General features: G+C 44.8%; 1 protein-coding gene across 2 annotated transcripts in view; it reads left to right on the top strand.

Annotated features, from left to right (window-relative positions):
- clu (clustered mitochondria protein homolog) overlaps window positions 1–14,307 on the top strand; it is a 101,912-nt gene that overhangs the window by 7,670 nt on the left and 79,935 nt on the right. The window contains exons 1-2 of one of the 2 annotated variants that reach the window (XM_065433656.2): window positions 6,453–6,656; window positions 10,490–10,728. In XM_065433656.2, the coding sequence (XP_065289728.1) occupies window positions 6,518–6,656; window positions 10,490–10,728 (378 nt within the window). In that variant the 5' untranslated portion in view covers window positions 6,453–6,517. Of the gene's footprint in view, window positions 1–6,452; window positions 6,657–10,489; window positions 10,729–14,307 lie in introns of those variants that run through there. The other variant, XM_065433657.2, reaches the window with a different exon arrangement.

Raw genomic sequence — 14,307 nt, 5'->3', positions numbered from 1 at the left:
AAAGCAACTGTAGCCGTCGTTTTCTCCTTCAGTTACCACAATAATGAAAACATGCTTATTAAAGAATACTTTGTCAGTCTAGACTGATTTAAATATATATGGTTCTCCTTAGTGCACCTTTAAAGGTACAGCTTAACACGAATGCAACTTGTGCTTAGTACAGATGGTCCTGACAACCAACCCTATGAAGGTATATGCAACTTCATGCTGCTCAACAAAACTTAATTTCACTTGTCACTCACTGCTTCAAACTGCGCACAGGAAATTGGTCAATTCAAAAACAAAATATAATCAAAAATTTTTGACAAAACGCGTCTGGCGACAACTGTAATGGGACTAGCATTCAGGCAACATAGAGACGCACCATATTGCTGAAGTAAAGCTTTATTTAAATTCTGTAGTGGCCACTGTGAGACTCCTGTTGCTCCGGCTGTATGTGACATTCCCCATCTCTGGCACTGGCCATACTTTGGTATGGCAATCGCTTACCAAGGTCGCTCATAAGCATGGCAGAATGGCGAAGAAGGAATGATGTTCACTCAATGGCATAGGTGGAACGACTACATTGAGATGACAGTTCTGAAATTATGACGGTGTTATAATGGCAACAGCGTGACAACGACGTTGTGAGGACAATGGGATGGCAACAAGTATGTGAGGACAACCGGATGATGAAGCTGGAATCAACGATGGTGACGCCAAGATGGCATGACAACAGCAGCATAATTGTGATTGAATGACAGCATGATTAAGCCAGAATGGCAAAGAAGGAACGATGTCGATGGAACTCCAAATGCAGTATGGCAACAATGAGACAATGTTTCTAAAGTGATGATAAAAGTGCAGCGTGATGATCACGCCTAGAGACAATGTTATCACGACGATTGCATCAGTACAAAATGATGCGTATGCATGATGACTGTGGCATGGCAACGGTATGAGTATAATGGAATGACGACAAGTGTATTACGAAGATCGCGTGCTGTCCACTGTTTCACGAAAACTGTAGGTATGATGGCATGATGACAGTTGGATGCTGAAACTAAAATGACAGCGATAGAACGGTCAGGATGGCATTACGGTGACAGTATGACGGCCATGACAATGATGCGATGCCGACGATGATATGACAGTGGTGGCATATTCACCATTGATTGACATATTCACCACTGTATGATTACGCTAGCATCATGGAGAAGGAATGATGTCGATGGAACCACGACGGCAGTACAACGACAATGAGATGATCTTTCTGAAGTGATGGCTATGGTAAAATGACAGCATGGTGAAAGTGGCGTGATGAAGTTTGACGATGATGGAACGACCACGACTGCATCACAATGACACTGAGAGAACGAATACATGATGAAGACGCAATGATGGCGTGTGTATTAAGACGATGGTGTGGAGACGACGGCATGAAGAGAGGTGGATAATAAAGCTGGAGTGATAGTGATCGAACAACCGCAGTGGCATCTAGGTGATGGTATGACAATGAATGCCTGGCAAGTGTTTGTCGACAATGGCGTGACAGCAGGATGAAAGTAGGATGACAAAGTTGGAATGATGATGGTGCAATGACCACAAGGGCATCACGATTACGAGCAGATACTTCCTACTGGTATCTAATGTACCGGTAACTAAGGTATCTGCACCCTTACAGATAAGTCTGCAGACCTTCTATAAACAGTCAGTATATTAAATATTCAAACAATCCTAGTTTGTTTTTTTTTAGCTTTTGGTGTAGTAGTCGTTTTTTTTTTTTTCTTTCTTTCTCGATTCTAAGGTTGGCAGGTGTGCACGAGAAGAGGCCTGTTCTTAAGCCAGGAAGGATTCAAAAACGAACAATGGGTGGCATACTGCCTTTAAATTCCCACGCCAGCTTGCTATGACATAAATTTTGATAGCGTCTCTAGCGACCTAATTTTTCTTTTATAACAATGGACTACATACATGCATCTTGTTATAAAATGGGCGAATGATGAACTTGGAAAATTTTAAGAACCTTTAGTGAGCCACAATAACCCATATACGAGAAAATGCTTCGAAATTCATGATGTCACAATTGCATGCTGTGTTTCTGGCATAAACCTTAAGAAGTGGAAGCTTGGCCTTAATATTCCCATCTAGTAGTAAGCTCTTACCGCAACACTAAGGAAAATGGAGTATTGAAATAATACTTCATTAGTGTAAACTGATTCAGGTTTTCCTATAGTGGCCTTTTAAAAGAAACATCTAATTAGCAATGAAGCCAACATGAATTGAACTTATTGATTTTGTAAGGAAAACAAGTACTTGATGTGCTGCATTAGTTGTACCCGTAATAGTCAGCACTGAGCTGTGGTCAGTCGTGAAATACCAATTTGATATTCCTTTTAACGGTGCACCGTAACATACGTCTTTTACTCCAATATCTGGTTGTCGCGCTCCACGGCAGCTTGGTCTGATCACTTGTCTGCTTTGTGTTTCATTACTGTTTTCCTTTGCTGTTCTCATTTTGCTCATCGTCTTGCTGTGAAGAGTCACTTTACTCGGTGATTATCTCGCGCCTCTTGAACTCTCCCTCTGATATGCCTCCATTTGATCTTTGTTCAAGTGGGGTCGTGTGTGACACTGTCCAGTGGCAAGGGCTTGGCCTATTCCATGTGTCGGTATTACCGTGCAATCAACTGTCAGTCATATAAGGATTAAGAGTTGTGACAGTGGCATTGTGACTGTGACCATAAGCGTACCTGCATTCCCCTGTTTGGAGAGATATTATCTCCGACCTGGCTTCAACGCAGTGTAATTTATTGCTTTTAGCTCATGAGTGCTGCTACTACCAGACGTATTCTGGGTTCCTGTTTTTATTATTTCTTTATTATTTTAGGGGGGGGGGGAAGGAGGGGGAAGGCTGCAGATAGTCTGGTAGCACGTCAGCATTATTAAATTGTCAACACATTGTTGCTGTTAAAGTGTCCTTTCAGTCTTCTGTTTCAGTAGATGAGGAAAAATGGAACTTGTAAACTATGCAAGCACGGACCATGACATTTATGCACAGTTTGATGGCCATAATCTAGAAACCGTTGAGAGGGAGTCATTGGCTTCTGAAAGGAAAATGATAAACCAGTGGCAAAAGAACACGGCAAGCAAATGCCGAATTAGTCTAGATCTTTAAATTACCCTTCTCTACACCTTGCAATATTTGTTGTATGCCAAGAGAAGGCTTAGTTGCAAAGAAAAATCCGACTGGTAGGTGCTGCCTCGTGCTTTGAGTCGGATGGCTGCACAGATGGAGGGCACCACACATCCTTGTAAGAAATGCCGACAGAGCATTGCAAAAGTTAGATGCTCTGCCGGAAAGTGGAACGAAGTTGGCCAAACTGTGTTCCGATTTTCACGTTCTATTATGATGCAGTTAACCTTTCTTTTATTACCTGCGGCTTGCCACTTAGGATGTGTTGCCTCGAGAGTGTTGGTACTGTATTTTTGCAATGGCAGCGCCACTCTTGTCTTAGGTTTGCACTATTTTCTCGTTTCCCAAAAGCTCTGTTCTCGACAAGAGTGATGCTTTGAGCAGCTTGAAACACTAGTCGACCGCTTTCATTTACCATTAGCGTTCCCTTATTAGATGAAACAGTGGTAGTATGATTTAGAGAGAAAATGTGGGTTTACGATGGCCATGTTGAGACAGAGAGAACATCTGTTTGGGCAGGTCAAGTAACTTGTGTAACTGATAACTGGCAATCTGTTAAAGTAATGGTTGTCAAGGAAAGGGAAATGCAGTGGAGGGCAGCTAAAAATTTTATCTAATAATCAGATAAGGAAAGTGATGGTCATTGGACAGGTTTGAGTGACATAAGGCACGCAGTTACTGACCTAGCATACTGTTATCTTCCCAGCTCTTTCCTTCATTCTCTAACCAAATTACCAAAAATAAATTCAACATACTCTTCAATGCCTCATATTTTTGATACAAAATATGAAACTGTAATTATAATTGCAACGTATGGCAAAATACTGTGACTTATCAATATAAAAAGCTTAACTTGAATCTTAAAGCTTGTTGTCAAGTAGCTAAAGGTGGCTTATTTTTAAGCTCTGGTTCAGTGGCATTGAAAAGGCTTTCTGGGCTATTGCACGCTATTCCTACTATATATAGCTAACTGATGTTTTAATTTGCCTGACTACAGCTCTTCCTTCGAGTATTTCACTCATTAAATGTGCATTAGCCCTGTTCATAGAATTCAAATGTAGAACTCTGTGTACTCTCCTCGGAGAGTGTCCAACACTCGTCACTTCACATTGCGATGCTATTTGTGTTTTGTCCCGCCACATGTCAGGTCTCGACAGTGGGCATGAACATGTCGTGGGCATGAACAGGCCGGAGTTCATTCAGCCGTCATGCCGTCACAAATGCCGATCGCTCTGCCGAGTCCAGACAGGATGGCACTTCTATTTCCTTTGTGTGTCTGTTGGTGGAATGTGTGCTCAGCTGCGCACACACCTGTGTGTTGCTGGCAGGAGGGGGGAGGGGGAGGCAGTTGCTTGGGTTGTGTATTATTTCTGCTCTTCTGGGTAGTATATGTGCGTGAAAGGTGCTGCGATCAGTATTGCTGCACAACATGCTGGACGTGGCATACACACTTAATAATAAATTTAATCATAAATTTTTCATTACAAGCATTTCAGTGTAATTATTGTCCAGTGCAGGGTTGGGGTGTTGTAATGTACAGAGAGCTACAGCTGCCATGTTGATGGTATCTGTATGGATTTCAACAGTTGCCATTAGTAATACAATTATTTGTTGACCTTTGCATCAATTTAAAAATTTAGCAATTTTGAGTTTTAACAAGTTTTACGTGCCAGAAGCACAGTCTGGTTGAGGCACACTGTAGTGGGGAACTAAGAAATAATTTTGGCCACTGGAGTTCTTTAACACGTATCCAATACACAGTACACAAGTGTTTTTGCATTCTACGTCTGTTGGAAACTGTTACCAGTCCTGGAACAGTAATTATAACTAGTTCCATGCAATGCAGTAAGAGCAAAGAGTTATGTGAGCTAATCGGAAATGAAAACTGGCTTTTTATCTCGGATGCAGATAGACTTGCCTACTATCCATTGCTGCTTCTTTCATTCAGCTGGAGTTTTCCAAGGGCAGATTAGGGGTAGGCAGTTGATGAATTACACAAGGATTAGCAGTTAGAAGGACCTTTCTTTTTTTCTTTCTCTTGTAATTCACTTTTCCCTGAATGGCCAGTGTGGCCTTTTAGGTATCGCTTCAGTGCATGGAGCATAAGTGAGGGCTTGCTGCAGGGCATGTTAGCGCAACTTCCCATTGGTTCTGTGCAAATGCAAAGGCCATATTGGGTTGGAATTTTCTCACCCTAGGCAGCTCAGAAGTGAGGCATGTCATGCACAGGTTTGACAAACACGTGCAGTTGGAAACTCTGGTGTGGCAACTGCTTGTTTTCGCCATCAAGGAAATTTAGGCTAGATGCCAAGTGGACATGTCGATTTCATCTGCTGCTGAAGTGCTGGGCTGGGGTAGGCGTCAGGAGGAGGCCTGCACTCCAGCCAGTCAGCACTTTAGCAGCCGACGAAATTGACATGTCTTCTAGGTAAACTCTTACAGAATAACTCCCCCCCACCCAGTTCTCCTAATGGTCACATAATTAGACATGGAGTATATCTACATACAGTATCTTATTGTTTGTTGAGCTATGAAAGGTGATTGACATAAGTATTATGCTGAGCTTAAGCTTGAGTAGAAATAATTTACTGTGCTGTTAATGCTTGCTTCTATAGTGCGATTTCGCAAATGTTTAACAACTTCTCGTGCTTTCCTACATGTGGCATAGAGATTGGTGTGCTGGAGAGAAGTGAGAAAAGATATGCTGTTTATTATTGGTTCACCTTGAAATTGTTCTGCTCCAAGTGACAAAAAAACTTTGCATGCTCGTTATGATAACCACGCTTCTTTGCGAGCAGCACAGCTGTACGTTATTTCATGCATATACGGGCCACTTGACTGCTCGGCAGAACATAATCTCTTAAAGTTGTAAACCTGCTTGCTTCTTTCTTTCCTTCTTCTTCTTTTGTTTATCAAGAAGTGAAGGCACAAGCTAGCTGTAGTAGAAGGGAAAGGGAACGTTAATGGGTGGTGTTTTTATACGTCGGAGAGGGAGCATAGCAGAGGGCACATGCGTCAACACAAGCTCCAAGATAAGCACTGAGCAAACGGCCGGATCTGTTCCCATCCCCACCATGCTCTGTCTCTGCCTACCCATCTTATCTTGGACAACGCGGGGCTGGGTTGTCTGGAATCACCTCCCGTCTTTCCCACTCTCTCACTCTTTTTTATTTGTTCTTGTCAGATCCCTTGAATACGTTATCTGGCTCTCGTGGCTCTGTCCGTACTGAGCAAGAGGCTCCCACCAAGTAGTACGCAGTGAATGGGCAGTGGCTGGGTTTGACTGTCTGTGGCATTGTGGTAGTGGTGGTGGTGGTTGTGCAGTGGAATCGCGCATTTTCTATGCTCTGGAGGGAGCCCAAAATGCTCTTGCTTGTGCCTCTGGAAGACGGAACAAGGAGGGTCATGTACCTGAGTCAGGGCTGCCTTTTGAAGCTGGCCACAGGAGAGTCGTTGGCAGGTGGTAACAACACTGCGACTGGTGAGGAGTCTCTCAGGGACTGAACTTGCAGAGCCTTGCACTCTTTTTTCGGGCTGCATATATGTATTGGTGAAACGTTGATGGTCGTAGGTGCAGTTGGGCCATTTTTGAAGCAATTGATGTTGATAGTCACCTGTTTACGAGCAGGGCAGCTATGAAATTATTTGGTAAATGTTCGGGCAAAATGAAATGAGCCCGTGATTGGCTGCAGCTCTCTGTAAAGAGCAGAACACAGCTGATAGAAGAAAGAACACATTTGCACTATATGTGCGGCTACGTTACAGGAAACCAAGGGGGATATCCAAGTGCTGTAAATAGAAACACGATGTCACGGAATGTCCTTGCATTTGGTTGCCATTTTTATTGCTTTGATTGCTGCATGTGTCATATCAGGCGCAAGGAATCGGTTCATTCATCCCCTCTGCAAGTCAAAGTTGACAGAAGATAAATGGCTCTGCATATTGCATATCTGTCCTGGTTGGTGACTCTTTATGTATTTTGACTCGGACTTTGCCTGCTGGCTTGGCTTGCCTGCATGCTATTGAAGGCAAAACAGAGCTTGCACTGAACTGCAATAGACTCCTGCACAACATTATCTAAATGAAAGAGGGCAGGGGAAAGGAGAAAAAAAAAGAGAGGCTAGATTATGCATCTCTATGCATGTGGTTTTATCTTGCAACACAATAGCCAGTAGCCAACCTTATCCTATCTCGTGCTACTGCTCTTGTACTGGTGTAAGAAGTCCAGTGTGACTGTAGAGATTTACCTCTTTCTTTAGGTTTTTTTTTTTTGTAAGCATTCCACTCACTTTTGTGTCTCGGGAGCCCTTGCCTAGAGACAGCCATCGGTTATTTTCCATACATTAGTGGTACTCCTTGGAGTAGCTTATATTATTATTTACCTTGTAGATGGCTCATTGGGCCCCATCGTCTCTCGAGCTTGTCCATTTTAACAATGGCCGCATGTCCCTGCCTTCAACAAAGTTGGTTGCCAGGAGTGGAAGCTTACTGGTCTTGTTACTGGTAGCAGAACTTCGCACTAGTTACTGTTGGCAGTAGTTTTTCTTTTTTTTTTCTTTTTCTAGCTTAGTTAAAACCATGTTTCTGGTCGACTTCCTGCCCTGCTGCAAAAAGCAAACGCAAACATCTGGAGCCCTTGAATGAAAAGCAGTCTCCAAATTCATGCTGCCTTAGGGTGTGTACTGGGCATGCAGCTTACAGCTGCGAGTTAAAAATGCTATCCGAGTTGTCTGAATGTGGTCCAGGATGTGCATCACCTTCAGTACAAGCATGAGAGGTGTATTTTTGAGCAGTTGCCTGCAGATCTCCTCTCCACACTTGTATGGCAAAAAAAAAAAATTGTGTGGTAGCGTTTCTTCATAGGCTAATGTTTGACCACTTTTTGTTGGTTCATATATTTATGTCTCAAGCTTTTGGCATGTTAGTTCACCCATCTTCATTTTTGCGCAAATGCTTGCACAGAATGTTAGCCTAAGGTTTTTGCTCAAGAGATGCAAGCAGAAGTGTGCCATCCTGATTGTTACATTTGTAGCTGACAAAATGCTTGTAATTGTGGTGCAATTTCCTGCTGTTGCTCATTCCGCCTGAAGCTGCTGTTGTAGTTCTCATTGTTGTTATCCTGAATGTCAGTAGCACATAATAGGCTAAGCATTGCGTGGTTAAGCGAAACAGATAGAGAGGAGGACTGCTTGAACATTGTCACATACAGAAAAGTTTAGGCTGCAGAAGGAAAAAACTTGACAATGCTAACAAAACGCAGAATTTTGAAAACGAAAAATAAGAGGAAATAGTTTAGTAAGCTAATAAATTGGTTTCAGTAAGATATTTTTAGACTAGGGAGCAAACATTTCTGTGGCCAAACCTAAAAGTAGAGGCTGCAAAAGTCTGTACTACAGGGAACAGATAAATCCAGACCAAGATGGATTGCACAGCCTAGATTGTGATACTCATTTTCTTATCACAGAGAAATCTCAACAGGAGAGAAGGAAATGGTCTGTTGCTATAACTTTTCCTTGGTGTGAGCATAATGGAGAGGGAATCAGTCGAGACGTGTAAACAAAAAATGACCACCCTTCCTGTGAAGAGGGGAGCAGGTCAAGCTTGGGATGCATGCTGTTCGTTATCGTAACGCCTCAGCATTGCGCTCCCTCACGGTGAGGTCGGCACGATGACGATGAGCCCTTTCTCGATCGAGTTCCCGGCAGCGTTCATCAAATGCTGCATGTTCCACGGCCGAACATACGACTCGCGACACACGGCCGGCTCCGGCTGCTGTTCTTTCAACGCAGCCTGCTCTTTGGCAGAATGAACAAAACGTGGCCTCCCCTTCCGACTGCCGGGCCTGAACTGGCGGGAAACTGCTGGCGTGAGGCGAGTGAACACAAGATCACACCCTTTCCCTCCTCCAGAGGGAGGGGATGCCTGTGATTAGCTCATGCCTTGGGCTGCATCTACTTCACGCATATAAAACCTCGCTTTAAAGGGCACATATGATGAACTGACAGTGGTTGAATTGGTTAGCATAGTGGTTTTGCAACCAGGAGGCCGGTGGTTTGAATCCGCAGCCCGACAAGCAATTTTTATTTTCACGTGGCTTGAGTTCTTTCGTACACCAACACCAACACTGATGCCGACACGAGTGAGGCGATACAAGCTTTGCTTGGAAACTTCATGCTAATATACGACAATGCAGCCTCATGTGGGAAACCTCATCTTCATCTTTGAAAGAATTTGCTGGGCCAGGTCTGTTTAATTTGCTGAGGCAAGTGGGTTTTGATATGCACTATGTGATCTTTGAGCAATTAATGAAAGGTCTCCAATGTTTAGAACTGTGTTCGTAAAAGTATTTGAAGGCTGGAAATTGGGAAATACAGATTTAAGGTCACCAAGTGCATGTGCGTGCATGTGTGAGAGAGACTTGACAATTCATTGTTTCCAATGCAGCCGAGTCATATAATTTCACGTCCACCTCTGAACTTTTCTTCGGCTATGCCATTATTATTTGATAACTACAGGTGGCAAGTACATTATATGTGACAGTGGTTTCATGTGGGGCTTGCATTTTGACAAGTGGTGGTTCAAGTTAAGTATCACCTCTTGTTTTGCCTCTGCTGTTTACTCTGATATCAGGGTCTCCAAGAGCCTCCTGCAGTTATTGTTTGGGTTACTTTTCATGAGCAAGTTTTTCACAAGACTTCTTCTTGTCGCAGTTTCCTGGTGGCTGGAACAAGAAAGGGCAGCCTGGTGCACTAGTGGCAGTTGCATTTGACACCATGCTAGCCCATCTGCAGAACAGCTTACACTCACAGATGTGCACAGCAGGTTGGATTAAGTGAGAGCACTGCAACAAAACAAAGAATATATATATATATATATATATATTTTTTCATTCACATGGAGCATTGTGTTAGTGCAGAGATCTGCAACTTGCACACCGACGCTTGCTGCTTCTGGAGTAACTACTCGCCACACGCTCATCAGAGTGGGTACACCTAGGCGAGTCCACATTGAAACTCGCCTCGCGAATCCCTGCTTTTTCATGAATATGTAATGCTTCACAAGCTCTACGTACACTACGTGAAATGGCTCACCTCATGGTGTGAACACTGTGCTTTATCTGATTATCTCGGGAACATTATCACTGTAGGAACGGGATAATCAGTCACGCACACAATTGCATTACCTGATTGTTTTGGTTTTCAGTTTTGTTTGTGTGGAGTCTACTGTGAATTGTAACACAAACAGGTGCAACCACCGTTCTCTGGAAATGTCTTTAAACTTTTCCCCTTTTTTTTTCTTTGCCTGGTTGTGCAGAATCAAAGCCAGAAGCCATGACGGCTGCAGCAGAGGCAGATGCCTCCAGCCTCGGATCAGCTGAGGACAGTGGCAAGGGTTCCTCGACCTCTGAGGAAGAAGATGGCAATGTGGCCAAGCCAGCTGCTGCTGTGGGTGAAGCAGCGCCAGAGACTGGTGGGCAGGAGCTGGTCTTCATCCAGGACACTGGTTTCAACGTGCGAATTCAGGCACCAGGCATAGAGGCATTTGACATTCAGGTGAGAGATGCTCATGTGCGGACTCTGTTCCAGCTCTTTACTGCGGAGCATGCCTGTAATTTCCCTTTCTTTCTTTCTTTCCTGGACCACTCTAAACCCATTCGATACTCCTTTTTTTAATGATAGTTTTAACTAATGGTACACTCGACTGGCCACTTTCGAGCGCTCTTGCTGTACGGTTTACAGTTGGCTGGTTGAAATCAAGAGCTTGGAACACATTTGCCTGGTTCGTTCAGAGCACCACACTCCAGCTCGGAGTGCTCAGAGATGTTCCCACCTTCAATCTGGAAGCTCCACTAAGATCCAACAGAAACCTGACCACGTGGTTACTCCGAATGCTCTAGGAGCAGCCAGCACATTCGGCTGGGGCAGGGTAACTTTGGTTCTAATCTCAAGAGGGCTCTGCATCACTGCAAACTAAATTGGAGCGTGGTCAAAACCAGTCAAATGTACCACTCTGTGGCTTCAGTATTTGATTTACAAACATGAATATGGCATGTTTATACACTTGCGTGCTGCAAGATTAACACTGACATTTTTATAGATTAAAATCGGGGACTGCTTTTGTACTGCATGAGTTTGCCTAAAAACGGGCCATCCTGGTTTCAGTCTGTAGTTTGCAGGTTGCCCACCATTATTGCTATGCACATAGCTGAAACACTTCATTAAAAATGCAACAAGCTTAACCCAGTCACCTTGTGGAGATTCACAAATGTTTTTCCCGACTAAACAGGTCTGCGCCACATATTATTTTGCGATTTTAGGATTTCAAGAATTTTTGCATGCATCAGGTCACTCCGTTATGTAAAGCAATCCAAGTTAAATTTCATTAAGCCAGTTTACAATGAAGTATGCAGGTGTAACTAATGGATCCTGTAGATTAGTAGCAGAAACCACCACTGGTTAGAGCAGCAGGTAGACGGTGCTTTCAAGCATAGCATGTCAAGTTTGTATTCTGCAGTGTCTGTAAATAGGCCTTACATTTCGAGGCTCATAGTGGTCTTTGAAACCCTTGAATACTCTTCAGCGTGAAACTGCCATTTCCAAGTCCATAAAAGCCCTTAAAATGGTCCTGAACCAGCTCTCAGGCTTGGTGAAAAAGCACAGTCTGCAGATAGCATACGCTGCTATGAACATCTCAGTCAAATTTCACAGTCGTGTGGGGCTCGTGGAGCTTGCAAGCAAAGCATGAAGTCGCCTTTTTTCTCAAAGGCTGTTTTCAACAGAAGCCTGCTCCGCACTCTTTTCTGGACACTTTATTTCGTAATATAGCATATTCCCACATGCAGCTGCTATTGGCCAATCAAGAAGGGTGTTTGCACTGGTTTGCTTGTTCCTACCTTTACTGTGTACAATATTTATTGACACAGTTTGATAAATAGGCTGAAATGAGCTAAAATCTATCAAATCTTGAGAAGAATTACGCACTTCCAGAGGAAACCGACTATCGTCTGCTCACACATGGCCAAGACCGCCAGTGTAGGAATTAAACTTTGGTTACCCTGTGTATAGGGGTCATAGCCATCGGGTCTCGCTGATCTTGACTAGTTCTGAACGCTTGACTAGCCTCAAACAGTGTGAAACTTAAGATGAGACTGTACGCATGCTTGCCCACTTGCCAGCACTAACTCACTCCTGGCTACTCCTGGCTAGATGCCTGAGCAGACTTTGCTTTGTATTCAGCTATAGATAGCGCTTCAAAATGCGCAAGTTGGATGTGGAACTGCTCTACTATCTGTCGGTCAAGCTGGTGCAGTGCAAAGCTGATTCGTACCACGTAGCATGGCCAGACATGTACACATGAGCGTGAGTGCGCACTCAAGCCCTGTCGTGCACGAAGCAAACGCTGTGCATACGCACTGCAGTTGCATGTAGCTGTGGTCTGCCACGTAGTGTAGATACCTTGGCCGCCACGACGAGTCCACTGACTGAGCGCACTGCGGCTCGCTAAGGACAACTGCGTTTGCCGCGTTCTCGGTGCCAAAATCGGTAGTAGTAGTGGCATCTACGTGAACATCCAAAATCAAATTTGAACTGTGCGCCATGGATGTTCAACAGTTGTGGGCACGTCCCACTCTGCCGTAGCCTTCACAGTGCAAGTCATTGAAGGAGCGGAAGCACCGCGAAGTAGGTGTTCGATTGCGAATAACTCCGCTTGTGGTGAATGCATTGAAGTACTTTTTGCAGCAAAGTATTTCTGAAATAGTCCACTTTAATTTCAAAAGCATTTCATCATCATCATCATCATCATCGGCCTATTTTGTCCTTTGCAGAACGAAGGCCTCTCTCTCCCTGCGATCTCCAATTACCCCTGTCCTGTGCCAACCGATTCCAGCTAGCACCCGCAAATTTCCTCATTTTGTCGCACGACCTAGTCTTCTGCCATTCTCCACTGCACTTCCCTTCTCTTGGTACCCATTTGTGATGCCCAAATATGGGGATAAAGGTTCGTGTACTCAAAGGTTCTGACGGTTCTCTTAGGCGGAGCCTCCGAGAACCTAATTGAGGACAAAGTCGTTGGTTTCGAAAACACACATACACACTTTTAATGGAACTAAAAAGAGGATTAAAATAAATTGAAGAAAATAGAAAACTTAAAAGAAACACTCAAATAGACATCACGGCAGTAAGAAACACACTTGGGGCTAGTATAAGGTTAACTAGTGCGCGAGTCAGGGCTTGCCCCGACGTCAGGGATGCATAACACCCTCGACGCAGAGACGTGGCGACAAGTTGACGAAAGGAGTTGTGCCGGTCTCACCAAAGGTCGGGGTGTGGGATGGTTGACCGGGCGACCGGAGCATGCCAGCTCTGGCTTGGAGAGGTAAGGCAGGCGGCTTGGCGACACGAGCAGACGGCGGCGGCGTTCTGGCCGGGCAGCTGGGCGTATAATTCGGGCCCGTAGCCCGACTGCTCTCGTCCTGCCCACGGGCACAGAAGCTCGCCGGCCTTGAGCAGCTGGAGGCACGCTCGGGTAGACTGGCAACGCGCGAACGGGTCGGCAGGAGGCCCCTGTCAGGTGAAGTCCTGGTGGCTCGGGTCCGGAACCCGACAGCCCGTCTTCAACTCCCAGTCCGGTGGGCGACCTTCTCCTGGCGTCGCTTCCTGGAACTCTCCTAGCGTCTCCCCCTGCGTCTCCCCGCGTCTTCCAGCGCGCCTCGCCTTTTCTTCCATACTGGCCGATTAGTCATTTTCTGATTGGCTGCCTGATGCCCTGTGGTCTTTCCTAATTGGTTGGCTTTTCTTCTTTTAGTTCCTTTTTTTGCGCCGCGCGTTCACGTGCTGCACGCTTTTCGGCGTTGTCGTTTTCTCCTTCCAGCACGGAATTCGCCTCGGTGCGTGCACTCGTCGTCTGCTTCTCTCCGTCCCGACCACCGCACCATGTCGCGCACCACACACATCACACCATTCTGTCACCCGAATGGTCCAACAGTTATCTAATCTACACATTACATGACTTGCCCAGCAACATTTCTTTCTTTTTATGTCAATTAGAATATCGTCTATACCCCTTTGCTCTCTGATCCGGACCGCTCTCTTCCTGTCTCTCAAGGTAATGCCTAGCATTGTTCGTTCCAT

Source organism: Dermacentor albipictus, chromosome 2, assembly GCF_038994185.2.
Source record: "Dermacentor albipictus isolate Rhodes 1998 colony chromosome 2, USDA_Dalb.pri_finalv2, whole genome shotgun sequence".
In the NCBI taxonomy this organism is placed as follows: domain Eukaryota; kingdom Metazoa; phylum Arthropoda; class Arachnida; order Ixodida; family Ixodidae; genus Dermacentor; species Dermacentor albipictus.
The sequence above is the reverse complement of the archived record's forward strand: the minus strand, read 5'-3'. Positions and strand labels throughout refer to the sequence as shown.